Source organism: Endocarpon pusillum, assembly GCF_000464535.1.
Source record: "Endocarpon pusillum Z07020 unplaced genomic scaffold scaffold4993, whole genome shotgun sequence".
Lineage (NCBI taxonomy): Eukaryota > Fungi > Ascomycota > Eurotiomycetes > Verrucariales > Verrucariaceae > Endocarpon > Endocarpon pusillum.
The window spans coordinates 623,894-651,126 of record NW_006916474.1 but is presented as its reverse complement, the minus strand read 5'-3'; the positions used below and the strand labels follow the sequence as shown (position 1 = coordinate 651,126).

At 50.8% G+C, this 27,233-nt stretch overlaps 10 protein-coding genes across 10 annotated transcripts; 7 read left to right on the top strand and 3 right to left on the bottom strand.

The window, feature by feature from the left end:
* Positions 1–405: 405 nt before the first annotated feature.
* Positions 406–4,426, top strand: EPUS_00438 (uncharacterized protein; the record flags this gene model as incomplete). Its single annotated transcript, XM_007806094.1, has 4 exons — positions 406–880; positions 926–1,854; positions 3,913–4,070; positions 4,258–4,426. 4 exons carry the CDS (start codon positions 406–408, stop codon positions 4,424–4,426), a joined length of 1,731 nt encoding a protein of 576 aa, XP_007804285.1.
* A 590-nt stretch (positions 4,427–5,016) lies between these two features.
* EPUS_00437 (uncharacterized protein) lies at positions 5,017–6,233 on the bottom strand (the record flags this gene model as incomplete). Its single annotated transcript, XM_007806093.1, has 2 exons — positions 5,017–5,666; positions 5,720–6,233. 2 exons carry the CDS (start codon positions 6,231–6,233, stop codon positions 5,017–5,019), a joined length of 1,164 nt encoding a protein of 387 aa, XP_007804284.1.
* Positions 6,234–7,234: 1,001 nt separating this feature from the next.
* On the bottom strand, positions 7,235–9,832 carry EPUS_00436 (uncharacterized protein; the record flags this gene model as incomplete). The annotated part of the gene is made up of 1 exon (XM_007806092.1): positions 7,235–9,832. One exon carries the CDS (start codon positions 9,830–9,832, stop codon positions 7,235–7,237), a length of 2,598 nt encoding a protein of 865 aa, XP_007804283.1.
* A 607-nt stretch (positions 9,833–10,439) lies between these two features.
* EPUS_00435 (uncharacterized protein) lies at positions 10,440–12,901 on the top strand (the record flags this gene model as incomplete). The annotated part of the gene is made up of 2 exons (XM_007806091.1): positions 10,440–10,556; positions 10,601–12,901. The coding sequence occupies 2 exons, from the start codon at positions 10,440–10,442 to the stop codon at positions 12,899–12,901; spliced, it is 2,418 nt and encodes an 805-aa protein (XP_007804282.1).
* A 1,104-nt stretch (positions 12,902–14,005) lies between these two features.
* On the top strand, positions 14,006–14,347 carry EPUS_00434 (uncharacterized protein; the record flags this gene model as incomplete). The annotated part of the gene is made up of 1 exon (XM_007806090.1): positions 14,006–14,347. The coding sequence occupies one exon, from the start codon at positions 14,006–14,008 to the stop codon at positions 14,345–14,347; it is 342 nt and encodes a 113-aa protein (XP_007804281.1).
* A 1,044-nt stretch (positions 14,348–15,391) lies between these two features.
* On the top strand, positions 15,392–15,823 carry EPUS_00433 (Catabolic 3-dehydroquinase; the record flags this gene model as incomplete). The annotated part of the gene is made up of 1 exon (XM_007806089.1): positions 15,392–15,823. The coding sequence occupies one exon, from the start codon at positions 15,392–15,394 to the stop codon at positions 15,821–15,823; it is 432 nt and encodes a 143-aa protein (XP_007804280.1).
* A 738-nt stretch (positions 15,824–16,561) lies between these two features.
* Positions 16,562–18,688, top strand: EPUS_00432 (uncharacterized protein; the record flags this gene model as incomplete). The annotated part of the gene is made up of 5 exons (XM_007806088.1): positions 16,562–16,598; positions 16,650–16,718; positions 16,773–17,010; positions 17,069–18,534; positions 18,591–18,688. The coding sequence occupies 5 exons, from the start codon at positions 16,562–16,564 to the stop codon at positions 18,686–18,688; spliced, it is 1,908 nt and encodes a 635-aa protein (XP_007804279.1).
* A 989-nt stretch (positions 18,689–19,677) lies between these two features.
* Positions 19,678–20,601, top strand: EPUS_00431 (uncharacterized protein; the record flags this gene model as incomplete). Its single annotated transcript, XM_007806087.1, has 1 exon — positions 19,678–20,601. The coding sequence occupies one exon, from the start codon at positions 19,678–19,680 to the stop codon at positions 20,599–20,601; it is 924 nt and encodes a 307-aa protein (XP_007804278.1).
* Positions 20,602–22,706: 2,105 nt separating this feature from the next.
* On the bottom strand, positions 22,707–24,513 carry EPUS_00430 (uncharacterized protein; the record flags this gene model as incomplete). Its single annotated transcript, XM_007806086.1, has 3 exons — positions 22,707–24,244; positions 24,298–24,331; positions 24,472–24,513. 3 exons carry the CDS (start codon positions 24,511–24,513, stop codon positions 22,707–22,709), a joined length of 1,614 nt encoding a protein of 537 aa, XP_007804277.1.
* A 113-nt stretch (positions 24,514–24,626) lies between these two features.
* EPUS_00429 (uncharacterized protein) lies at positions 24,627–26,099 on the top strand (the record flags this gene model as incomplete). The annotated part of the gene is made up of 1 exon (XM_007806085.1): positions 24,627–26,099. The coding sequence occupies one exon, from the start codon at positions 24,627–24,629 to the stop codon at positions 26,097–26,099; it is 1,473 nt and encodes a 490-aa protein (XP_007804276.1).
* Between the last annotated feature and the right edge of the window lie 1,134 nt (positions 26,100–27,233).

Sequence of the window (27,233 nt, the reverse complement as noted above, 5' to 3'; positions counted from 1 at the left end):
CTAGACGTGGACTCCGTATAGCAATCGTACTCTCATCCCTAACCTTGGCCGAGATGCAACAACTTACTACATAGATTGAAGTTAACACAAGGTGATGTAGCTGGGCAACGCAAATCAATCGTTATGCAGCAAGTTTCCCTTTTCATTCTGGCATCCTTCTATACAGGCTTCCACATTATCATTGGAATCTAGTAAACCACGAACTTGCGTATCCTATACAACGGTTTGGGAGGGGCTTCCGTATTAAGAGTTACTAGTACGCGTAATAATACGCAGCACACTTTTCCTTGAGATGCATTACGCCCTTGCCTGCGGTCGCTGCAATTCTCACTTGGTGAGCCTCGGAATTAGGGAAGCATGAGCCGCGAGGCTTCCTAAAATGCGGACCAGAGTATTCAGAAGATGATGGTTGCTCGTTCACAACCATCACTTCGACGGTCAAGTCGGCGTGGTGACCAGGCACCCAGTGCAGCTCCTGTGACAGACACTCAGCCCCCGAGCACAGTCACGCTCTCGCACCGCACCAAACGCAGTAGACTATCTTCGCTCTCTGAGGCGGAGAGTCTGAGAAAGAAACAGAAGACGGAACACTTCGGATATCCGTCAGAATACAAATTTCCATTGCGCAATAGACCGTACAACGAGCCATCACGATCCCTACCCCTCAAAAATGGTACGAAGCCTGTATCGTCAGGTCATGAAAGAGAGACTTCTGCATTGTGCATAGCTGAGCAGAAGCATCCAGAGCAGCAACATACGTCTCAATCCAACGATAAACGAACACTTAGGTCGCAAGATGGAGGGTCCAGGTCTAAAAGTGAACTATCTTTGTATTTCACGAATTATGATCAAATGCTCAGCCTGGAACATGCAGAACCAGGTAAGCACATTGCCGACACCAGTCTTCCCTAACTGACAATTGTAGACCTTCTCGCGGCAGGAACACACATAACTCTGATCAATGATCTCTCAATACCCTCGGAGGAGAGTTCATCACCTTTAGCTTCTACTATCTTAAAAACTGAAGATCCCGATCCCTTTGGTTCACAAAAACCGCTTCACAATGCTCAACGGGTTGAGCTCAACTCCGCCCTTCCGACACATTCTCCTCGCCGGCTCATCAAAGACACTCTTTCTGAGGACATTTTTTATAGGGCACACCGCAAGGCCGAACGCCATGAAAAACAGCTTCGTAACATTGAGAAGGAGCGTGCTCAACATGAAAAAGTCCAGCTTGATCGTCTACTTGAGGAGCTTAGAGGGCCGGACTGGCTGAAAGTGATGGGGATATCTGGTGTTACAGAGAGCGAGAAGAAGCTTTATGAGCCGAAAAGGGTCTTCTTCATCAGGGAGGTGGCCGGTTTGATTGAGAAGTTTCGCCATTGGAAGGAGGAGGAGAAGAGGAGAAAGATCGAGCGCGAGCAGGCTCTCCTTGCTGAAGAGGAGGAGGAGGATGAACATTTTGGAAGCCAGGATGACAAAGATGGACCTAACGGCTCTGGACACCAGCCATCTTCACCTACCTTACCAGCCCCTCCAGACACAAACGACGTCGACGCCGCGGCAGCCCGCCAACTACACCAAGAAGCCAAATCTGCATCTTCCTCATCAAGCACGAAACCTCGAATGAATAAACCACCCAACGGAAGCTCAAACCCCTACCCGTCTCATCCGGGCCTTCCAACACACCTCGAGCAAAGCAGTTCCGCTTCCCTAACCGCAAAAACTCATAGGCGTAACATGGCCGTCACAGGGCACAGACACGGCCGTGGTACCACTGCCTTTGGCGAGCCGGTACCGGATCTGCAGGAGCGAGAGTTCAAGTTGCCCGCCACTATTCTGACGAAGGATATGGTAAGGGCAAGGGCGAGATTGAGGAGGAGGTTGAGGCGAGGGAGTCCTGGTTAATTATGGATTCGACACCTATAAACTAGTTGGGGTCTGCATATGCCTGTTTGACAGTTCTGTCATGAATATAATCTAGCTAGGATATTGTATAATATATAACCTGCATGTCATTGGTGTCATGGTTGAACTGGATACCATTTAGAGGGTACAGCAGAAGGTACTTGCAATCCATTGGTTGAACCTACCAGGTCTTAAATCGTTTTCATGATTAAGGGTAAGTATTAACATAGAGGAGAAACTGTTTCTGCTCTGCCACCAAGTTTCAGTTCCCGTAACTCAAAATTAGGAGCGGAATGTGGAACTCTGAGATAATTTTAAATTGCCCAGCGGATCTCGTGGATCTGTTTGACCATTCTTCCTGCCAGTTTGGTGAAACCTTCTCTGGCTCACCAATTCTGTCTCAGCAAAAGAAGATACTGCTGGATAACTGCTGTAAGGGCCAGCTGTCGTTTGAGGTGGAGCGACGTTACTCTATGACTGTTTTGACTTTTACTGCCACAGGATATGTTGCGTCTGGGTTCTATGCCCATGATTGAGTCCTTGGATACACCATGAAGCTACATACGACCACCATAAAAATATGCTTCCCACCCAGTTGAGTCATTCCTGCTTCAAAGGGAGTGACACATAGCCTCGCGCTGAAGACTCCTCTTATATGTTTCCCTTTACTGTTTGTTACCTGAATCCGAGATGCCATGCCTTGGCTGCAACGACCGAGACGGAGAGGTTTGTGGCTGTATCTCAGCATGTCTAGGAGGACGGAGGCGACCTCAAAGGCCAGAAGCATTGTCGACCAGGCGAGCTCCACGAGAAGTCGCAAATACTAGCATATTACAGATGACTGCAACCCCAACCGCACGCATAGAAAGCGGTGAGCAGACTTCTTCAAGGGACACTGCTGGACTTCAGGCTGTCCGTCCAATAACTTCGCGCGGACTGTCACGTCACCCAGCCATTCCAAGTGAGCCGGCTGAAGGGCAGGCTGTCTTTCCAGCTGCAGCTACATCGGAAGAGAGAGTGACGCATCGTTCCCAGAATGCCTCGACGGGAGGGCAGACTCGCCACTTAGAAGGTAGACAGAGTTCAATTTCGGAGGTAGAAACACAACATATACGGACTGGTCGTCCTCAGGTAGCAGGTCGAACCGATCTGCGAACACCCGGTCCAGTGGTGGAAGCGGCAATCCATAGGGTCCCACCGGCATCGGCAGTGGCAGAACGACTACCAAGGCTCTCTTTGACCATGCCTCGAACTGGGGGGCGCGAGTTTGAGGTTTCCATCGACGCATTGATTATGATTGGTCTCAAAAGCAGACAAGATGTTACTACATCTATAGACAGCTTTATGGATGAGCTCGTCAAGAATTATAACAGAGCCACTCCCGTTCAGCATCCTCGATTGCGAAAGAGCTTCATGCATGACTCAGAGCAACCTAGGAATGAATGGACATGCAGGAAGACCGCTTGGAACCAATCCAATCCACCTACCCTCCATGAAGCCAGTGAGCCACTCCCAATTCACTAACCTCTAAGGGTACTTGACACTGATAAGAATGCTTCAGAACGAATTTTGCTGCTCTCTCCATCTTTTAATCCTGTATCGGCCTGGAAAAAAGATGTCCAAGTATTGTGGACCTATCTCAAAACTCACTATAAGATCCATGATACTCACAATTGTGATTTTGTCACACGAGTCAATCTCAAGCCAGCGTATACCGTGGAAGACATCAGACGGTTCGCTCAAGCTATTATCTACTTCTATCCAGCTTTATATACTTTCCAGCCCGATCGTGTCAAAATAGCTGCAAGGGGATGCCGATTCTGGGACGACGACCCTGATCCAGCAGTAGCACAGAAATCCCGGTCCCAAGTAATAGACAGTATTAACGCCATCGAGACATTTAACTCAGCACTCGTCATTCATTGGCCCATGTCGGTTTTTCTTCGCTGTGCAAATGCTACATATTGCAACTGGTTGTTTGACTGGCTGATCATTGACAAACAGCTAAGTTGGCGCGCATATGACCGAATGATCACCAGCTTTGACGAGGCCATCTGGTGGGCGGATTTCAGAGTATCCTTCATTCAAGCCTGCCTGGCCTTCACCTCTCTAGCGTACCTTCAGAAAATCCCTCGGACCCATGAGGGTCTACGCGAATTCATGTCCGCTCAATCCCCACCACCAGGGACCACTCTTCGTGGAAAGCATCGCCCTCGCGGAGCCAGAGTGGTCTAAATACTGGAACCATTCTACCACCAGGTAGGCTCTACAGAGGCCATTTGCCTGCTCATAAGTCATACACGAGAACGCACGCTTGCGAGCCTCCGTCAACCCTCTGACTGATGTTAGCAAGATTGGCTACCTGACAGGCACGTCCGCTCCTTCTCTTCCTCCATCTGCTGCTGCGGCAGCGGCGGAAACTCCTCCCATCCACGAAATATCTTCCACTCTACGCACACAAGCCGAAGATGGGATGGGATGGGATATATACCCTACCATCCTCCACCGCCAGACATAGGCAAAGGCGAAATATGAGAGAGCATTTTCCAGCCGTCCGAAAGCCGCAATCCGTAATTTTCTTTTCATCAGTCGCATCCAAAACGCGCGCGATTGTATTCGAGGCACGGCGAAAGGTTAGAATGTAGGGTATGAAAAACGCTTCGTTTTACGTATGTAGGGGTATCGCTTCTTTCCCATATAGAAGAGGAAATCGCTCAGGCGGACTTCTGTCTCTCTTTCTCTTGCGCTCTCGTGTATCATCCAATAACTACATACAATATAGATGGATTATGGGAATTGAGAGACACGCTTACGGTCGGACGATCAACACTGTTTCGCTTTTACTGCTGTAGTGACTGTCTGTCATCGGGAAATCTCGATCATTATACAGCACCTTAAGTGAGTTTCCAATCCGATTTCATGCGTCCATGAGCAGATGGGGAGAGAAAGTCTCTTCCTTGCTTTGAGCACTCCGGAGCGGAATGACAATATACGCGAATGGCGGGAAAGACTCGTTAAAAAAGCTCATGATATTTATGGTTATACCACATCACATCACACCTTTCACGGCCAGTTCGTTTTTATTCAGACCCTTGATGTCATTGTCATCTACCGACCGAACCTCATCTCCGCCGCGGCAAACATCCAAAGTCCCCTTAGAAAGCCCTGATATTCAACTCTCCCACCACTCCTCCCACTATTCCCACCCCCTGATTCCCCGACGCAGAAAATTTCGGTCAGACGCACCTGCCAGGGCGGGTATCCGTCGAGTTTTACGTATGGGCCGAAGATTATGAGGAGGTCTGGCTCTTTACTCATTGTTGTTATTGTGTCTTGGTTTTTGGGCGTGGTTGGCGTTTGTGTTTGAGAGGCTAGTTGGTAAGGAGGTGAGAGTGAGATGGAGGTTGTGGCCGAAAGTTCGGCGTCGATGAGATCTTGCGTTATATCCCGTGGGTGGAGTTTGTGAGATTGAGACATTTCGGCCAGTGTGCGGGTCAGGTCCACGAGAGTGTCGCGGCCGTCGGTGGAGGAGAGGAGAAGGACTTCGATGTTTCTTCTTCTTTGAGATTGGGTGGGGGGGGAGGTGGTTTCGGTGCTGGTGGTGGGGAGTAGGGCAGGTGTGGTTGTGGCGGAAGGCGGATAGGAGGGATAGCTTGGCGCGTGAAGGCGAAAGGATGGTGTTTGTGACGCGCCGAAGTAAGAGGATAGTCTTTGAAAGACCAAGGAATGCAGGGAACGCATGTTAGATTTCAGGATACCTGATCTTGCATTAGAAGCCGTGGGAAGGCCTTGTTGTCTGGACTGTGCATACCGCTTCTTTCGTAGATGCTCAGTAGTGGGATCCCTATGCTGGCACACCAGGCGCTCAGCTCAGCAACATCTTCCATCAATGATTCCAGTCCCCCATCCTCCTCGCCCTTCAAAGTGAGAACGACACTCAAGTGCTCGGGCAGTCGGGACAGGTTTTTGACGTCTTTCTGGATGAGCTCGGGTGTTCGGTGATGGTAATATAAAAGGGCAAGTACTCGGTCAATTACCGCATGGTACGTCTGGCGCAGCCGCAGATATATGCCAAAGACCAGGTGTACAGCGAAGTAGAGCAGAACGTGAAGCTTCGACTTGAGAAAAGAACGGATGGGTTTCTGTCTGCGCCTTTTGACCTTTCTGACTCCGCTATGCCGAGAAGAAACTTTCGAAGGGGCTAACAGTTCAGGAACAGGAGGAAGGTATGGTTTCACGAGCTTCTCACGCTCTTCGGCGGTGAATTCACGGCCACGCGATTTGACATCCCGACGGTAGAGCTCGGTATCTTTTGAATATACCATGGTAAAAAACAGGTCAGATATGAGGAACAACGCTGTTCACAGTATGATGCATGATTGAAAGGAGTGGCTGCATGGAACCTCCAGCAAAAGGATCGAGAACAACACGATGGATTTGAGCAGCTCCGGATCTCATTTTAAGAACCGAGATTCTGATTTAGTTACCCAGAGCCAAGAGCCAAGGGTCAACGTCACCGAGTCCCCAAGGCCAAGGCGGCTCTCGCCGGACCAGCATTTGAGGACAACTTGTCCAGAGACTCCATCCCGCGGATGAGCCTCAGTCTGACGAGTCCCACTCCTCCTTCTGTTCTGCTTGTTTTCCACTTCTCGTTCAGGCTGTGCAGGAGGGCGTGGAGAGGTGGGACCGCTCAGGTTGATGCGAAATTTGCTACTAGACGTAGGATCCTGATGTTGCCCTTCCATATGACGGCCGCTTTCATCAGTAACACCCGTGGAATCTGTTCTGCGTGCTCTGCTAAGCACTGATTCCTATTGATGAACTTCAATTATACAAAGAGCCATACTACAGCTTCTATCATCCAGGGTTTCTCTGTCTTCTCACTCTCGCCCTCCCTCCAGCCTCGCTTGTCAAGTGGACAGGATACCAGGGTTTTTGTGCTAGATTTTCTCACCAAACCTCAAGACGATACGAGTGGTGTCATGTTCTGTTGTCTGTATTCTCTCGCCCACCTTCCTCATCTGACAGATCAACGACATCTACTTCATCATGTCATCCTAAATGTCATAAAAAAACAAGGCTCTCCCCATATCGCCACGGACCGCGCTCTGTAGATCTTGGATTCGTTGCCAAGAACATCAAACATTGTCCCCTTCACTGCGAAGAGGCGTGGGAGTGACCTTCGTGGGCCAGGGATCTCTTTTAGTCCCGCCTTTCATGCTGTCCTTGAGTGCAAGCCAGCTTTCTTGCAAATTGTTCCGCCCAACGAATTATCAATTGCAATTCGTCATTGTTCTGCTCTTCATCTTAGGGAGGTAGATATGCTTCAGCTTGGTCCGATTTCTCGATCGCCATCTCGAATTCTGTGCAAGACTTCCTTCCTCATGACGCCGCGTGGTGCCTTCCGTCCTGTCATGAGCTCGAACTGGGCGATAGCTTGTTCTGGCAATACCTCCAGACCGTCCACGATAACCCATGGTCTACCGGTCCTGTTTCTGAAGCGCCCAATCTGCCTGAGCAATGGTGTGATAAGAGGATTGTATGCCATTTCCATCACCACTCCTCCAGACGAAGACTGCAACCACTGCTCAGGCATTTCAAAGTTGGCTGGAGGCTGATTGTTAATGCTATGCGTAGGGACGCAGGAGACAATTAGAGTGGGTGGAGCAAAGTTTGCTGGCCATGGGTCGTGTCGAGAGGGAAGGACGGAGACAACTTGTTCGCCTGGCTGACCGCTATTTGCGGATGATACCCAAGAATTGAAGTGCTGAGCGACTATGTGAGCATTTCCCACCGTTCGATTATGAACGATTATCTTTCGACAACCGAGACGAAGCATGGCATAGATTGCAGCACGTGCCATTCCACCAGCGCCAATCACAAGGCCAGTGGTTTTGAGGGGTCTGATAACATTTCGAGGAGATATATTTCGATTCAGGCAGACCATGATTCCGATCCAGTCCGTGTTATCGCCGTACCACGCTGCGACTCTTCCGGCACGATTTCTCTGGCTAGCTTGATTCTGTAGTGAGAAAATGGTTCCGTCTGCTTGCGCGCGGAGAGGTAAGAGCGTATTCACTGCCCCGATGGCTTCAGCATGACGAGACTTTGATGCTAGCTGATCAACGAGGATCACCTTCCACGGTTGTACTATACTGGCTCCACCGAAATGTGGATCTTGGGACAGAGTGTCGAGCTCTACAAGCGAAGACATGACTCGTGTTTGGTAGTCATGATTCATGCCTAGGTATCGATATGCTGCATTATGCATAGCTGGAGAAAGACTATAAGATACGTTTGCTCCGAGGATGTAGAAATGAAGAGGGTCCAGAACGAAGCTCTGAAACAATGCTTGAACAGCATCTCGAGATGTGATAGTTGGTACATCAGATGAGCCGTGGACCTTTCTTTGAATGGCCGGGTGTGTGACAGCGGTAAGGATTGGATTGAAAAGCTGGGATGTTCGGCCAAGAGCACCAACGTTATAGGCAATCAGAGCTGGAGACATGCCATTTCGGCTCCTGATTGCTTCTGTGAACCGCCTCAGGATTTCATTGTCTTCCCGAGTCGTTGCCTCTTTCAGTAGGCGAACAATGTCACAGCCAAGCATTTCCGCTCGCTCAAAGCGGGCAAACCATGTCTCATCGTCCCACCTCGGAGATTGATGGCCGAGCTCAACGGAGCTACCAATGAGTCTTGTAAATCCTTTGCTTGCCACCAATCTTGTAATGAAGCTATCATTCGATGCTAAATCGACGTTGACGAATTCCACACCGAGCCTGAACCCATGCTCAAGCACCTTGGTGCAGGTTTCAGCACTGGTGATCACCTGACGGTCAACGGAGATGATGATTGCAACACCCATCTGTCGTCTGATCTCGGCAACACGCCGACTCATACTCTTCAGCGTTTCTGTTGTCCACTGGTCGACGCAGAGCTCGATTGCATCACCTGCGGATTCGAGCTGGCCAAGATCGACCAGACCTTCTTCAAGCTCCGAGAAGCGGAGGTATACCGCGTGTGTAAAAAGCCGAAGGTCTACTGGCATCTCAAGCAGGGAAAATGGTGAATCATAGCTCGATTTATACGTGCTGGCACCAGTAATGAAACGCACGAAGTAGGTAAAATCCTCTTTCACATCTTTCAGCTTGAAAGCGTAGGTTGGAGAGCGACGATCAAGGACTGCTCCTGCAGCTTTTTCATGTTTCGTATCGTCTTCGAGATTGTAGAATTCGAAGTTCGAGCAGTTCCGATGTGTGGGATCACCGTTTTCCAGCAACCGTGCTGCACGATCTTCGAGTTTCAGGAGCTGGTGGATCACAGCCATATCACGCACCAGATAGACTACTGGATTCGTCATTGAATATTCTTTTAAGTGTTGCTGAACCCTGGTGGTGAGACTCCCTAGCCCGCATTCGATGACACACTTCGTTCTGTTTTCGTTCAGCATTCGCCTCGATACTTCGATATCACGTTTGTGAAACTCTTGATTCCCGTGGTGTCTGAGGTAGTCCTGACGAGACAGCCCTGTAAGCTCCTGGAAGAAGTGGTCTTCTGTAACGAACCTCCGACCTAAGGCAGTGGCCGCAATAAAACCCAGAGACCGTTTGCCGCAACCACGAATGCCAACCAGAACCAATGAAGCATTAGGACTGAACGTCCTCAGAGGCCGACCTGCGGTTGCAGCATTGTCACCTGAGCCTAGCATCCTGCCTTTCAATGCCAGCCTGCTGCGGGGATCTCTGCTGTATTCTAAGAGTGATGGCCGTGAATGCCTTCGTGATTTCTGTTCTCTCGAACTGGATTTTTCAACACGGGGTAAAGGCGTTCCTAGAGCACTATGGGCACTGACAACCGGGAAGCGTCGCTGCAGAAGATCTCGATCCAGGCCAGACTGCCGATTCAGGATTGACCCAATCTCCATACTGCGAGTTTCGATGCATAAACTACGTGGCTGACTCAGACTTTAAGCCTCTGACGGCCACCACCCAGTTTTCCTAACATGATTGCAAACCAAGAGCACGGCCACATTACAAAAGGTAGTTCAGGTGGTAGCATTGTCTGTTTCTCTTTCTCGGATGATAACGATGTTTCACAGGTACTCGTCTATGCCGTCCGTCAGACATTGGGCATCCGTCGGTCAAGGTTGAACACGGTCGAGGCCTGTCCATGCCAAGAAATATCTTTTGACTGTGGGAATATCTTTTGCCGCTGTCTCAAAAGAGCAAAGCCTCTTCTCCACATCCCCCCACCCGATCCCCTGGTGGGGATAGGCGAGCCGAGGGGAGGCATCCCAGGGCTTACTACGTACTACCTACTACGTTCAGAACGCAGCTAGTCACGTGTGTTCTCCGGTCTACCAACTCGCATTCGGCGCCATGTGAATTCAAAGTGTTGACGGTCATTGAAATCTCTCCACTTCGTGCAAGCGGCGGCTCGAGGCTGTCTGCGGCTTGTACTCCAAGTAGGACATTGGAATCTCACCATGAAAGACGTTGACGGCCATTGTCCGGGCCACCTTGACTGTGGTGATGGATTCGGATGATGCAAATGACAGTGCTCAAGGCAAGAGGAACGGCTTAAATTCGAAGAAAGCACGCACGAGGGTTTCTAGAGCTTGTGATCGTTGCCGGACAAAGAAAGACAAGGTGAGTATTCCTGCCGCTGTCCACTATGACTCTGATGGTCGGAGTGTGATGGTAGGCGCCCCAGCTGCTCGGTCTGCATTGCTATTGGACATGCCTGCTCCTATGACCCCAGTACGAAAAAGAGAGGACTACCGGAGGGCTATGTCCGGGGATTGGAGAAACTATGGGCGCTCTGCTTGGGCAAGATCAATGGATTAGAAGAAGTTGTGGTCGATCTATTGCGACACCAGGATGAGGTCGAAAGCTTATGGAACCATGAGACTGCCGGGGAAGAATTACACGCATCGTGGAAAGGCTCTTCCGTTCTGCGTGAGCTCGAGGCACTTCTATCAAAACTGGAAGCCACTGCCAATGAATCGGCTGGGAAAAGAAAACGTGAGAGAGAAGAGAGTACTTCTGAAGGAATACTCGAGACTACCTTTCATCGCACGCTAGAGTACGCCGTTCAGCCACTAGGCATTTCTACCACGTCAAGAGCACAAGTGTCGATCATCGATGGTAGAAGTGACGGCCCGACGCCCTCTGAAAGCGTTGTGTCCTTTCCAGCCAGGACTCCCGCTCTCCTGGACCTCTATTTCTCACATACACATTGCTGGTTCCCAATACTTGAGCGTCATCACATCCTCCGGACCTCCTACTCTTGCTCTTCCGGTCAACGGCGACCCGAGTCCATATCGTCAGCAGATCTCGCGATACTCTGGGCTGTGCTAGCATACGCGGACCAGCAATACGTACACATCTCGTCTGAAATTCGCCCATCCGGCGAAGTGGGACCCGCAGGAATGTTGATAGCAGCCATGAAGTGGATACCACCCCTCGAGAGCGGTATCTTCGAGATAGGACATGTTCAAGCTCTACTGCTAGTTGCCTTGAACAGTATCGGGTCTCATTGGAACAAGGCTTGGATCATCGTCGGCCACGCTGTACGGATTGCCATGGACATCAATGTTGTTCAGGTCCATGGAAGGGGCAAGCATGTTCTGTTCGGATGTTTCATACTAGATACACTGGTATCAGCTCGCCTAGAAAGACGACCTCATATGCGCCGGGAGGATATAGAGCCACTTGGCCACCTCGAAGAAGATGGTCTCGAAGAATGGGATCCTTGGACGAATTCTATGGGCAGTGTACCGCCGCAAGGAAATGCTCGTGGACCTGCTTTCACGATCAGCTGCTTCAATAGGTTGTGTGATGTTTGTGCAATATTGAGTGACATCCTCTGCAGCACTTCTTCTGGCATGGAGCGGCGAAGCTTTTGCCAGCAGCAATCAGAAAACCTGGACAGCCTGTTCAAGAAATTGCCATTTATCGACCAGTCCACCAGTTCTTCTTTACCCCATGGACCACCACACAGCACATACTTGGCTTTGACATATTTTGCTGCTCAATTGGCGGTGAACTTCCACGCTCGAAGCACAGTCGAGCAAAGGCCTTCGGACGCTTTTGCAAGAAATGCTTGCGAGATACTGGTGCTGCTGACTCAACACGCTCAGTCAGTCGGGCTTGTGGTCTTACCACCTTTCCTGGAGTACACCTTGCGTCTTTCAGTTGATGGAGCTACTTTGGCTCGATCAGATTTCAGTGACACAGCCGGGCTGCCTACATTCACAGCTTGGGTACACAAGATGGATGAGCATGTCCATGCCCTCAAGACTCTCTGGCCAGTGTTCAACTCGCTTAGCGATACCCTGGCAGATGGAGACCGCCAAGGAGAACGATCTCTCACAATACCCACCACACATGCCACATTCCGGCGCAATGAAATGGGACTGACACCTACATCCATGTCAGCTCCAATTGATAAGCTTGTCACTCCTCGTGCGGCGTCCAGTATTATCGCGCAGCCTAATTTAAACTTCTGGGAGGGCACTAGCTCGTCAGCAGTCACGTCAACCAGAGATCAGCTGCCTGCCTCCTTCGATATGATGATGACAGAAATGAAGGCCGCTACTCCTACGCCTAGCAACAGGAGCATGCCTGCAGGTTTAGCGATGCCACAAACCCCACAAACGTCTCCCAGCTTTCAAGGTGACGACGTTGATGCCATTTTCCACGATTTAGCACATTTAGACACTACAGAATGGACTAACAGTCGCGAGCAAGGACTGAGGGAATTCGGGTTTGCCGACGACTCTACATTTCAAGCTTTCTGCAACGATCCGGATAGGCTGGTGGCGTTTGATCCATCCTTACTCGATGATAACGCCACGAATCTCTGGCCTCCGCCTGGTTTCTTTCCCAACCATTTCGCAGAGACGGACCCGCACGTGGAAGCTTCGCAGATATTGCAATCTTTGTCAGCGAATGACCAGTATCCAACATTGCCTGAGAGTGTTGGATGGTAACTCGAGTAGGTTGCAGTTATCCAATTTGAGGTACATCGAATATCGGCAAGTTGTGGATCTTGGCAACAATCACCCATGATGGAGGCAACAAGATGCCCAGGAAGCATGAAGACTCTTGCCTAGTTTTCCTCCTCCGAAGATCAGCAATCAGAATCGAGCCAGCATTGAAATCGCGCGCCGCGCTCGAGTACCTGGGTACGATGAAGCTGCCACAGGCACCCAAGACGGCTCTCAGTAGTTTGATAGTTATGTATCCGTCCCTACCAGTCATGGCTTGATAGAGCTAACCAGAGCCGTCCGGGGACGCATGCACGCCACTCGTTGCGGTCCTCGGCCGCAATAGCGGACTTGATATTACTTCTTGTGCAAAAGGGTGATTCGACGATGCAAAACCCGGCGGATCATTCGATCCATTACACGTTTACTCCGGTAAGCTGTTCATAGCACCGAGTACCTGCAACGGTAATTGTTGCCGATATTTCTCCAGCCGCTGGCGGAAAAGATTTGATCCCCAAACCAATGCTAAGAGATAGACGTGCTTCCCAGCTTCTCTTTGCCGGATCCACGCGACTGATCGCAAGTGGGACAAAGATACAGCCCTGAGTGACTGTCAGGATATGCGAGACCTCCGCGTCTGCTTCCACTCCTTACGCACTGCTTGTCAATGGTAGTTGGATTCGACTGGGAAAGCAGTTGACGTCTCGCCACGTGGAGGGGAAACGCGTCTTCTCTTGTTGGAAACCCTTTTCAGAAGGATGGCTCCGTTCTCCGGCTCTATTCGTTGGCTCTGGAGTTGCCCGTCTGCATCTTTGTTTGACCTTGACAATCGTGATACGTGGGGTAAAGGGACAATCTTTCATGTCGCTTTTGTGGAGGATTCGTGCATACAGACTCGACTTCAGTACATATCGATTGATGGTGCAATCAGCGAGATGGCACATCCCTCCCTTCCAAACCCGTTTTCTCTATCACCTCTCTTAACATTATACCATATGTTCAAATCTTGGAAAGAATTGGGCCGAACTGTTCTACGAGACCAAGGATCTACACTGTTTTGTTGCCCTAATGAGGTGCGAGCCTAAGATCATGGGTGCTGCGACCAGCATGGCTTATAAGATGGCAATCATTCCACATCTTGACGAGCTCACCCCTGAAGGCGAAGCAATTGGGGCCATCAACACTATGTTCCTCAAGGCGAATCCAGATGGGAGCAGGAGATTCTGTGGGACAAATACGGATTATGTCGGCGTCCGTAAAGGGTTTTCCGCAAATGTGCCAGATCTCGCAATATATAGAGGAAGGCCTGGCCTTGTGATTGGTGGAGGCGGAACAAGCAGAACTGCTATATATGCTTTTCAGCATTTTCTAGAATGCCCACCCATCTACATGGTCAATCGGGATAAAAGCGAAGTCGACGCAGTAAATTGGAATGCTGAGCACAACTGATTGAGCAGAGGTGCAAAGATGACACCCACAATCGATTTCCCTTGGTGGCCAGCGCGATACTGACGCAGAACCTTGGAAATGCATTAGTGAAATTTACAGTGCCGTCTGACGGATCAACCACCCAGGTCGGCTCATCATGCTTGATCAGGTACTCCTTGGAGGACCCTTTACTGTAGGTCTCCTCTCCAATGAACTTGGGGTCAGGATATTGCTCTGTAATAGAGGAATGGATGAATGCCTCCACATCTGACATGGATTCAGCTTTTCAATCAAGCGATACCCGGAGTAGCAAAGCTCAGGTTCCAGTATCAGTCTGTGTCACGATATCAACAGCATTGACCTTTGCGACGTCTTTGGCAATGCTTGTGCATCCCTACCTTCCTTTCCTGATGCCGTCTAACAAGATCTCCCCATCATCTCTTCCTAGTTGAACAGCAAATTGATAGATCTGCTTCAGTTCTTCTGGGCCACTATTTTGCATTGCCACTAATGAAGTCCCAGTTTCAACTATGGTTTTGCTTGTTCATGAGTGATGATACAAATTCGGCCAGCGTGGGCCGAGAGAGTGGTGTACCACGGGCGGTACCCCCGAGGCCCTGTGACTATAATAATGAGACATGGAAATAGGCACCCTGACCACAGAATGAAAAAGCCGGTCGAAGCCTTCCAGTCCAATCAAGCACATTTGCCAAGGCTGCCATCTCCAGCTGAGGGAAGGGCCGGAAGGCACTGTGGTAAGACATGTGCCCCTGTTCTGCCCCAGCATCATAATGCCTATTAAATAGTAGACCATCTCCGAATTGTCTCATCCACTAAGTTGATCGCTGTGTATTCTGCGGATTCTATACAGAAGTACCTTTACAAACACTGTCCGTGAAAGATGCGTTACCAAACCATCCGTCTGACCGCTTTCTACACACCGCCAAAGGACTCTACCGCAGGCAAGACTGGCTCAATACCAATACCATCGAATCTGTCCAGCGCATCCTCTATCACCTCGAGTAGATTCTCCTTCAAATCTGGCTCTTTCTCCTTGCGATCACTATGGAATCCTCTGGGCAAAAGAAACTCCTCCTCGTCAACGGGCCAAACCTGAACCTTCTCGGCACTCGGGAACGACACATATATGAGTCAACGACCTTGCCTCAGATCACATCAGCGTTATCAGACCAAGCGCAGGTTGATAGCATCGAATTGAAGGACTTCCAATCGAATCATGAAGTTGTGATCATCGAGCGGATTCACCTGGCTTTGGAGGCGAAACTGTCTGGCATCATCATCAACCCCGGTGCATTTACTCATACGTCCGTGGCGATTAGAGATGCCTTGGTTGGTGTACAGATACCTTTTATAGAAATACATTCCAGCAATGTGCACGCAAGAGAACCATTCAGGCACCACAGCTATCTAAGCGATAGAGCCGAGGCCGTCATCTGCGGTCTGGGTACGAACAGCTATGTTGCTGCCCTTGACTAGTGGGTTTGGAAATTCAATGATGGACCACCGACAGGGATCAATATGGAGAGCAGGAAGTGAAGATGTTGGTACGAGAAAGGGGATATGTGTGTCCACGGGGCACCAGGTATGCTCTGGTACGGAATTGCATCGGACGGATCATTGCATTTATCTAGCGATTGGCGTTGTCGTTCCTAGGCTGTACAATTCAACTTCCATTCAAGCATTGGGAGTTCAACTGGTAGCACCAGATTCTCACCACAACTCAATGACGAGTATATGTACACACTTGCTTCATTGGCAGTAGTCGGGATCTGATGGTGGCCTCTGAAATGAATACCATTCAGTGACCAGAAATTGGCCTAGGGCTGGACTTACCCCGGATTCTTGGTCAGGACAGCCTATTTCAGCCTTCACATGCCCGTGGGGTCGGAATGAAGACCGAGCATGTGAAAAGCGGGAATCTTGGGAGAAATCATGCAGCCCCGCTGGGGGGACTCTTTGTTCAGCTCACGTGATTATTGACCAATCACAGCACCCGATTTTGCTCAGCCTTCATCTGAGAAAAGACCGGAGGACCGAGGCTCAGGTCTCCCCGCGCATTGGGGAATGGTGCATTTCAGACAAGTTGCATCTCCGAATCACCTGCCCTAGGTTCCCCTGCTACATCTTGCGAGCAATCGCTTCTACTTCTCTTCTTTGTGCAATCCTCCCTTCCAACACTCTTGCTCAGCTCTACCTCATTGTAAACAAAAAAGAATGCCCGCTCCACGAGTCATTGTGGTGGGAGGTGGCCGTATGTGCTTCCAGTTACCGTGCCTGCGGATGTGAACTGACAACTCTCTAGTCTCTGGCTTAAGTGCAGCGCACACCATCTACCTCAATGGCGGCAACGTGTTGTTGCTTGACAAGAACAGTGAGGATTAACCATATCTATGGCCTGGGATAAGTGCTCATGTCCTGCCTTTAGATTTCTTTGGTGGCAACTCGACCAAGGCCACTTCCGGTATCAATGGCGCCCTTACCAGAACCCAGGTGGACGCGAAGATTGGCGACAGTGTCAAGCAGTTCTACGAGGATACTCTAAAGTCTGCGCGTGACAAGGCCCGCCCAGACCTTATCAAAGTCCTCACATACCAGTCTGCGTCAGCTGTGGAATGGCTACAAGATGTTTTCAACTTAGATTTGACCCTCGTTTCGCGATTAGGGTACGCCTTTCTGCCGTATCAGACAGTGTCCTGCTCATGTGGCTAACTGGATCTATAGTGGTCACAGCTTTCCTCGAACCCATCGTGGTCATGATGCCAAATTTCCTGGAATGGCTATCACATATGCTCTTATGCAGCGGCTGGAGGAGCTGGTAGAGTCTGATCCTGACCGAGTCCAAGTTATCAAGAAAGCCAAGGTTACATCACTCAACAAGGAGGGCAATACTGTCACAGGCTGCACTTATGAATTTGGGGGAGAGTCACATACCGTTGAGGGCATTGTTGTGCTCGCAACAGGTGGCTATGCTGCTGATTTTGGTGAAACATCACTGTTGAAGAAATGGAGGCCGGATACCTTCCACCTTTCGTCCACCAATGGTACACACGCTACAGGCGATGGGCACAAAATGCTGATGGCTATCGGCGCAAACGATATCGATATGGACAAGGTGCAAGTTCACCCTACTGGGCTTGTGGATCCCAAGGATCCCGACTCAAAATGGAAGTTTTTGGCTGCTGAAGCTCTTCGTGGCGAGGGTGGGCTACTTCTCAACTCAAAAGGCCAGCGTTTCTCTGACGAGCTTGGTCACCGAGATTACGTGTCTGGAGAGATGTGGAAGGAGAAGGAAGCTAAGAGATGGCCGATTCGCCTTGTTCTGAACTCGAAAGCATCCAACGTCTTGGACTTCCACACCAGACATTATTCGGGACGAGGACTCATGAAGAAGATGTCCGGCGCAGAGTTGGCCAAGGAAATCGGCTGTGGTGAAGATGCCCTGTCTAAGACGTTTAATGAATACAACGAGATTGCGGACGGAAAACGCAAGGATCCTTTTGGAAAGAAATACTTCCATAACCTTCCCTTTGACATCAACGACACTTTCCATGTTGCCCTGATGGAGCCTGTGTTGCATTTCACTATGGGAGGAATTGAAATCAATGACAAGGCCGAAGTTTTGAACGGAGAGCACAAACCGTTTGAGGGTCTCTACGCGTGCGGTGAACTTGCTGGTGGTGTTCATGGGGCTAACCGACTGGGAGGTTCGTCACTCTTGGGCTGCGTTGTGTATGGACGTGTTGCGGGCAATTCAGCTTCTCAGTATCTCTTCCAGAAGGTGCTGACAGGTGGTGTGTCATCGGCACAACACCGTCTCGGCCAGATCTCGCTGCATATTGATCCGTCTACACCAGGCAAGATCTCGGTTGAATGGGGGAAGGGAGCTGTTGCCGACTCCACGCCTTCGGTCGGCGACGAGAAGACTACCTCGCAGGCTCAGAAGTCCGCAGCACCTGTTATGAATGGGAAGAATGAAGATCCTGGCAAGCAGAAGGACACCAACGACATCTCCAACTTCAAGGTCCCCGAGAAGGAGTTCAGTCTGGATGAAGTGGCCCAACACAACAAGAAGGACGATCTGTGGATCGCTGTCAAGGGTGTGGTGTTGGATGTGACCAACTGGCTAGATGAGCATCCAGGTGGGCCACAAGCGCTGTTCAGTCACATGGGCAAGGATGCTTCGGAAGGTAAGCATCCACGTCTGCTGAACAAGGTTCATACGACTCAGCTAACAATTGCGCAGAATTTGCCATGCTTCACGATGATGAAGTGATCCCCAAGTATGCTGCTGGCATTGTGATCGGCAGGGTGCAGGGACAGGAGGTGTGTCTGGAATACTGAAGCAGCCTTTGACCGCTGCCTTTAGAGCATGACTGCAGATTTGAGCGTGAGAAATGCAGCCCAGGCGTTTGTTTCTTGGATGGTGGGGGTAGCATCTTCCTCTGTTTGTATATGTAGCCATGGCGGTTTGTTGCCCGGTCATTGTATTTACCAGCCGGTCCAGCTGTTCTCATCTTCTCCAACTTGAAGGGGAAGGGTGAATCGACTGTACTACGTATGTATGTAATTTGTGGTCTGTGCGCAGTTTCATTCCAGAATCCAGATTGTTCCCCGCGAACTGCAGTCGAACTGGGAGACAACAATCTTTCTGGCTGTACGGAGGACGTATGCTGCTTCTTAACTCTAACTACTGCTCCTGCCCATCACTACCCCTCTACCACAAACCTCATCCCGTCTCAGCCGTCAACCACTCTATCGCAAAAGGTGAGCTCCGCTGTTGCATGTTGCGCATTTCCCTGCTCTACATCCTTACGGGCGCGTGAACCTTCAAAATCTTAGCCACAGCCTCGGGAGAGTTGAAGGTCAGCTTGCGCCAATGTCATCGCTCCAATCTGGCCCATATTCTCAGCCTGTGCCGGCAAGATGGATTTCTGAGCCTATGCCCTTGCTGGGAAAGCAAGGAGTTGTGGTATGATTAGTGCAGCGGCGGTTTACGAACCATCGCTGGGATGGCATCCAAGTCACTTTGAAGGTCTCTGAGGTGTGCAACTATGCTACATCGACCTATTTGCCATCATGTTTGCTCAGTGCCTTCAGAGAGCCGGGTCAGGCTGGCTTTGGAGAGTCGCAAATAATTGCGCCCCTTCAAATATCTTGCATAATGTTAACTCAACTTTGCCATCATAGATACTGATCTCTTTCTTCTCAGCTGCTATCGCCACATCTACCAGTGCAAAAGCAGGCACATCCCCAGTTGCTACCCATCTGCGCGCTCCTACCACCACTCTCCACTTCGCTTCGCCCGTCGCCCCTCTCACCAGAAACACAATATGGCGCTGGACAAGAGAGAAGTTGCCGAGCGAGGTTCTACGCTTCAGAAAGCTCTCCAAACATCTGTGCCAGCAGCCAACATCGTCTCGCTACTGAAAGAACTCCAGAAAGGTGTGCGTCCCACGGAGGAACTGCTTCGGTCGACCCAGATCGGCAAGACCGTGAACCGATGCAAACACCATCGAGCACCGGAAGTGGCCAAACTCGCATCGGAAATTGTTAGCAAATGGAGGCATCAAGTACAGGAGCAAAAGCTGGCTAATGGAGGAAATTCTGGTTCGGGAACACCCAATGCACGAGCCAATGGCACTGCGTCTCCCGCACCTTCGAAGCCTGCACCTGCACCAAAAGCCGAGTCAACGGTCCCACCAGATAAGCGAACGTGGAGGACCGACAAGATCTCACGCGACGATTTGACAAGTGATGCGGCTCGTAACAACTGCATAGGTCTTATGTATGATGGACTATGCCAAAATTCTACCCACCCTTCGAAGCAAATTCTAGAGAGCGCCAAAGCTATTGAGCAGGCTGCTCTTGATCTACCTGGGGCGAAAGGTGACAGCACTGCGGGAGCGTACCGAGACAAGATTCGATCGCTGTACCAGAATCTGAGGAACAAGTCGAATCCAGAGCTGAAAATCAGAGTGCTGTCAGGAGAGATTAGTCCTGCGCGATTGGTGGTGATGACGCATGAAGAGCTTAAGAGTAAGCAACAAATAGCGAACGATGCTGCAATCGCCAAGGAGAATATGAACAACGCTATGGTCCCACAAGAACAGAAATCCGTCTCGACGTCACTGCAGTGTGGAAAGTGTGGGCAGAAGAAGGTCAGCTATTCTCAGGCGCAAACGAGATCGGCTGATGAACCGATGACGACGTTTTGTGAATGCATGGCCTGCGGGAACAGGTGGAAGTTCAGTTGAATCTTGCTTACAGGTAGGAAGAGCATAGAGAACAGTTTGGCGTGACAGGAGCATGAAGCTTTTCTGATGGCGATGTACATCTCTCAGGCGGCATCCACGGCGTTCTGGGGCTTGGATTGAAGCCAATGCCGGAGAGGCTTCGGTATCGCCAGGCAAAGCTGCTGGAGAGAGGCTGCAATCATGACATTCTTATGCACCTGGCAGTCCAGCCTACAGCATGTACTTTAGGCAAGACTTGCGAAGTCCATCAGATCCCACGAATTTCTTCCGCTCTCAACTCTATGACTTTGGGAAACTGACATGGCCAATATCCACGTTCGCGTGCTGCTGCCCATGAAGTACCATGATCTTGCATACTAAAATCTGGCCCTACAGATTAGCATGCTTACACCTCGTACACCTCGTACACCTCGTACACACACCTACGCACACACGCTCTAAGTAAGAGATATCAGCGTCCGACTCAACCATACAGGGATTCAGCTGCCATTGCTGGCTTAGACGAGGACGAGTCGAGTATCCCCATCATCATGAATATTAACCTGAGACTAGTCTATCCCCCCGATTCGTCAATATTCATCTCTTTTGGCGGGTGAAATCTTCTACGCTGCCCCGGAAGAAATCTTTTCCACCAAAAGATCACCATTGCACTCTACTCCACCGGATCACTAGAGAACGACAACGATGAGACTTTGTAACCCAGACCCTAGCTGTCCAAAGCCTGAGCGAGGCAGACATCTGGCGCATGGTCTTCCGTTCCTCGGTGCGAGCTCCACTGTGCAAAGTGATATTACTTGTGACGACTGTACGGAGTATCCTTCGACTGCTTCCTGGTATTGGTATATACCTTTTCCCATGTAATAACTTTAGCTCTTTACATTAGTTTCTGTTATTGTGTTATATTCTGTTTTTCATTCCGCGTCGGACTATTCAAATGCCATTCTTGTTTCTCCCGTACACTCCTGCATGTGCTATCCTGCGTCTTTCAGGCAACATTCTCAATAGGTCAACTTCCTGATTGAGATCAACTCAGAGAATCGCACCAATCTCTCCCCTCCCTATCATCATGGGCCTCAAATTCCGTCCCGCCATCTCCTCCATGTCCCTCGGCCGTGCCTGAAACCACACCGTGGAAAACAAACTCACCACCCTCACCAATACTACCCCTATCCGCAACATCAAGCTATTTCATAAGGACCTTAAATATGTTGTACGCTCCCTCCCTTTATCGCATTGAGCCTCCTGTCTATAACCTCCTCCCCCACCTCCACCGCCTGGCACGAAGCCCAACTCTCGCCGCTACATCCTACATCCTCTCTCTCTCTCTCTCTCTCTCTCTCTCTCTCTCTCTCTCTCTCTCTCTCTCTCTCTCTCTCTCTCTCTCTCTCTCTCTCTCTCTCTCTCTCTCTCTCTCTCTCTCTCTCTCTCTCTCTCTCTCTCTCTCTCTCTCTCTCTCTCTCTCTCTCTCTCTCTCTCAAATCACCAAAAACTCACAAACTCTGGTTCCCGCCCTCACCCACACACCCTACACACACCGACCTCATCCAGATATGCCTATGACCCAGCAAACTTCCTCCCAACCAGTAAAATGCATGCAAGCGGCGACCTCGACCGCGTCATCATCGCCCGACCTCGGCCTGCAGGAACAGCTCCCGTCATCCGCTTCGCGTACGAGGCTCTCNGTGGGGTGTTCTCATGGGAATAGGAAGGGGGAGGGGGAGGGGGAGGGGGGAGGAGAGGAGTGAGAGCACGGAGACGCGGAAGTCGAGGTCATGGACGAGGAGGCCCAGTCTCCGAAAAAGGGATAATATATGCAATTGGGGGATTCGAGTGCCGTTGCTGTTGCGAGGTTATAACACCTCCTCTCGCCCTGGTCTGTTCTCCATGCGCTCTATGGGGCTGCAGACAGCAAGCACCTTGAATCCAGGCTGTGGCATGAACGCGGCATTTTGAAGATTTATAGTCTAAAAGCCCACCGGGTCGTAGGGATACTTTGAGCAAAAAATACCCAAGCATCATCATCACACTTCACGTCGTGGAGCACACATCGTAACACTTCTTATACACTACTATCCTCGTCATATCCAGCACATGATTGGATTCGGTCACAAGGCCTCCTCCTCCTCCCTTCCCCAAAGCTTGACCGTGCGATCATGTCCACTGCTAGCGATCCAGCGCGCATCGCGACTGACATCTACACTCAACACGTTGCCGGAGTGTCCGCTCAGGGTCTTGGCGAGCGCCCATTCGTCGGCGGAGAAGATGTTGACGTTCTTGTCGAAGCCGGAGGAGACGAAGAAGGTGCCTGCTTTGGTTGGCGGTGATGGGTCTTGCTTTTTCGACGAGGAGATGTCGTTGCTGATGGGTAGGGTGGCATTGTTCTGTGTTTCTGGATTCGGTTGCAGGGGGAGGTCGCCGCCTTTGTACCATCGCAGATCTGAGACATTTCCGTTGTGAGCCCCGATGCCGCCCGTGCACTTCACGGCGCGGATGTCCCAGCATTTGACCCAGCCGTCCCCACTCCCGGATAACACGCGGTGGCCATCGCTGCCCCAGTCGAGACTGTAGATCTCCCGGATGTGGCCGTCTAGGATCATGACGGTGCGACCGGTCCTTAGGTCCCAGATCCGTCCTATACTGTCGAATCCGCCGCTGGCTAGGAGGGAGCCGTCGGTGTTGAATGCGACGGTGAAGACTTGTCTTGAGTGGCCCTCTTGCAGGAGGAGTTCGCTGGTCGTCTCCACGTCCCAGAGACGCCAGGTTGTGTCAAAGGAGGCCGAGGCCAGGTATTGGCCTGATGGATGAAATTCGATGCGGCAGACGCGGTCAGTGTGGCCGGTCAGAGTGGACAGGGGGGTATCTTGGGTCAGGGACCAGAGATGTATGTCTGAAGCGCCACCTTGGCCGCCGGCTCCGGAGGCGATGTTGACTGCGGATTCAGAGACTGTTGAGGTGGGGAGGGTGGAACCGGGGAACCAGGAGATGCCGCCTACGATGCCGGTGTGGCCTCGTAGAGTGCTTTTCTCGTCTAGACTTGGGACGTCGAGGAGTTTGATGCCGCCGCTCCAGTTCCCTGCCGCGATGATGTCGCCCGACGGGGAGAAGCGTGTTATACTGACTGGTCTCTCTCCGGCGATCTGGGTGCCAAAGAGGTCGAAGCCTGCGAGTCGTTCTTTGATGTGCTTGCGGTGCTTGATGTGTGTTCGGAGGGGAATGGTGGCTTCTTCTCTCTGTCGAGAAATTCTTGCTTTTGCCCGTGGCAGCGAGTAACGAGCTATATTCCTCCGTGCCTCCAGAAGTTCTGCAATACCTTCTGTGTAGAATTCTTCTTCTTGCTCGCCCTGACCTTCCGCGCCAGTGCCGCTGTCACCCATCGGGGTATCCACATCGAGACCACCTTCTGCTTCTTCGGCTTGAACGGTCAGAAGCTCTCGAAGACGGTCTCGTCTGTCTCCAGGACCTTCGCCGAAGAGCGTGATGGGTTCACCGAGCTCTCGCAGTCGAGTTCGTACTCGGCCATCGTCTGTGGGGACTGCGATCTGTGCTGCTCGGCGTTTCCGGTCGAACTGTGAGAGGATGGCCGAGGCACGCTCAGGAGCTATGCCGGCGGTGGCGGAGGGCATGTCATACTCGCGGTCAAGGGCTGTGTGAACGAATGAGCAAGAGCTGTAGTGCTATGGGACAGAGGAGGCTCACGTATATTCGCCAGGTCGACCCCCATATCCGTGTCCTGTCGTCAACACCATTGTGATCAGCCCGTGTCTATCCTACGCCATGGAGATCTTCAGGTTGCACGGTGCAGCTGGCCTTCAAGTACAGATCGTAAACATTGTGTATGGTAGATGTAGGGGAGGGTTGTGAAGAGCTTACCTGCGACTCCTCCACATACGCCTGTCGCGAAGGATGTATCATCTTGCTTGGACTCCAGAATTTTAGAATTGCTCTCTTGTTCGCTTGCAAGAAGTATATTGCGCTGGAGCTGTAACGTGGTCGGGAGCAACTAGAATTGGGTGAAGGAGTTTAGAATGGGGGGGAAAGAGTTGTTGGATTCCGTCACCACAACCTTCATAAGCTTTCTCCAGCTTTCACAAACGACACAAACAGCGGTGACAAGCTTGAGTTTTCTTGCACAGAGCCAATTTAGCTATTCGTCTCTCTATGTTCTCTTCCTTGCTTCGCAGGAGGCGCATCCGCCTCGCAGTGTTTTCCTTCCACCTGCGATGACAGTGTTTACAATATGGGGCGCTCGTGTCCCAGTGTCATCCCAGTACTGGGCTGTGATACCAGCCTGTTCGCGCTACCGAACGGTCAGATGCATCAGACACAAGTCAACTATTGCCTTCAGGTTATTCGCGAACAGCATCCCAGGAAGTTCGCCGCCTCCCAGTGTCCAACTGAAGTATCTACGAAGAAGCTCGAGTTCAACCTCTACAACCCAAGAGACATCTGCTTCCACCGCTCCTTTATCGTTTCATCTTGCGGCTTCTGCTTCTGGAAAAGGTCGTAGATTCCAAGCCGACCGAAATACACACGAATTTAATGCAGACATTCACGACGCGCTCGGATTACAGCGAGGTGAGACCCGGGCACAGAGAAAGGCCAATCGACCAGACAGCGGGCAAGACGCCTTCTTCATAGCCAAGCTCGAACCAAACTCGACGGCCTTTGGGATTGCCGATGGAGTGGGAGGATGGGCTACTTCGGGCGTCGATCCAGCCGAGTTTTCGCATGGCTTTTGTCACTACATGGCAAAGACTACCGTGGAATGGACTCATGGTCGCTTGACCCCCAGAATGCTCATGGAGATTGGATATCAGAACATAATAGACGATCCTAGCGTACCAGCTGGTGGGAGTACAGCTTGCATTGGTATTGCAAGGCCAGATGGCGGGCTACAAGTGGCAAATCTTGGTGACTCTGGCTTCCTTCAACTTCGGCTGGGAGCCGTCCATCATTACTCGAACCCGCAAACTCATGCTTTCAACACTCCTTATCAGCTTAGCATTATCCCGCCCAAGATCATCGCCCAATCGGCACTATTCGGCGGAACGCCTCTGTCAGATTTGCCTGAGAAAGCAGAAATATCTAGTAGCCAGCTCCGCCATGGAGACGTACTGATCCTGGCCACGGATGGGGTTTGGGACAATCTTAATCCACAAGATGTCCTTAACATTGTCAGCTTGCAGATGAGATCGCACGGTGCCTGGGTCGAGACTGACAACCATGGTCTTGGGGTCTCGGACCAGATTGCCCAGCTCACCCGACCTGGTGGTTCTGGCGAGAAGAAGAAGAGAAGCCAGACGATACAAAGTGCCCTTGCTGCTGCGGTAGCTGGTGAAGCCAAGATAGCGAGCATGAATGAGCGACGAGATGGCCCTTTTGCTAAAGAGGTGCAAAAGTATTACCCAGAGGAGGGCTACCATGGGGGCAAGGTAGATGATATCTGTGTCATCGCTTTACTCGCAGTCAAGCATGCAGCATCTAGAGACAGCAGGTGAAATAGCACACACCGGTCGTTCCTGTTGCGTTGCAGGTACCCAAGAACTCTGATTTCACAGCGTGGCGTCACGCTACCATATCCAGAAGGATAGTTGCATGAGTACTTTCACGTCTGCCAACATGTTATGCTTGCTGGTACAAGTGAGCACTTATGGCGGAGCATACCCCAACTCTCGGTGGTCATATATGGCTCCCGCTCTCCCCCAACCATGCTGTCACCTACTTTATGATCTGCTCTCTTTTCACGTCATTCTAGTCCGCTACATACCCAACCATGCCTGAGAACAATCTTGCGCTCAGCGAAGACTTGGATCAACTCCCATAACACCGGCATTCTCGGCCACGTTATGATGGTTCAACTGTATCTAAGCATTGATGGCGTTTGCTGTGATCTTGCTGGGAGACAAGAGACGCTTGTGTATGTAGAAGGTAGGGTGGAGCTTCCAGTGCCTGCTCTGGCAACCTGCGGCTCATCCCAAACTGAGATGTACAGGGGATTAACTTACCTGATTGGTAACTAGTGATTACTACTTGGGCCTGGTCGCAACAAAGTTAGATATCAAAGTGTGGAATTTCTCAATTGCGGCGCAGCAGGATCATCATCCTCGGTCATGCCAGATGCCCTTAGAATTCCACCTTTCCAGGGCTTACGAATTTGACTAGCACCAATCAACCGCTCTCGTCTCAGTCAGATCGAGGCCGCTGCGGTCAGGACGAAGGTTGGAATATGTGTCAAATCATGCTGCCTGCTTTCATGCTTGCCTGTCTCGATTCTGGTGATCACTTGTCTTGAGTAGGACAGGACTGGTTCTGCTAGCACTGATCCTGAGCTAGAGTGGCGTCTCTTTTCTGTTAAATGGCAGGGTTTCAGGTTCCAGATGGCGTAATTTCCTTCCAGCGTCCTGATATTGTTGTCTAACCGTTCATCTTCTTCCCTCGTTCCACTGTGTACACTTTTGGTGTATTCTCATCTCTGGTTTTATCTTCATGCACATCTACACTTGGACATGCCAGCATGTCCTGTTCCGCACGAAAAGATTCCTCTACTTGTTGCTGTCCTACCAAAGCAAATCTCTTTCATGATTGATGCAACTGAAAATGGAGGGCCTTGGCGCGTATCCCTATGAGAAGGT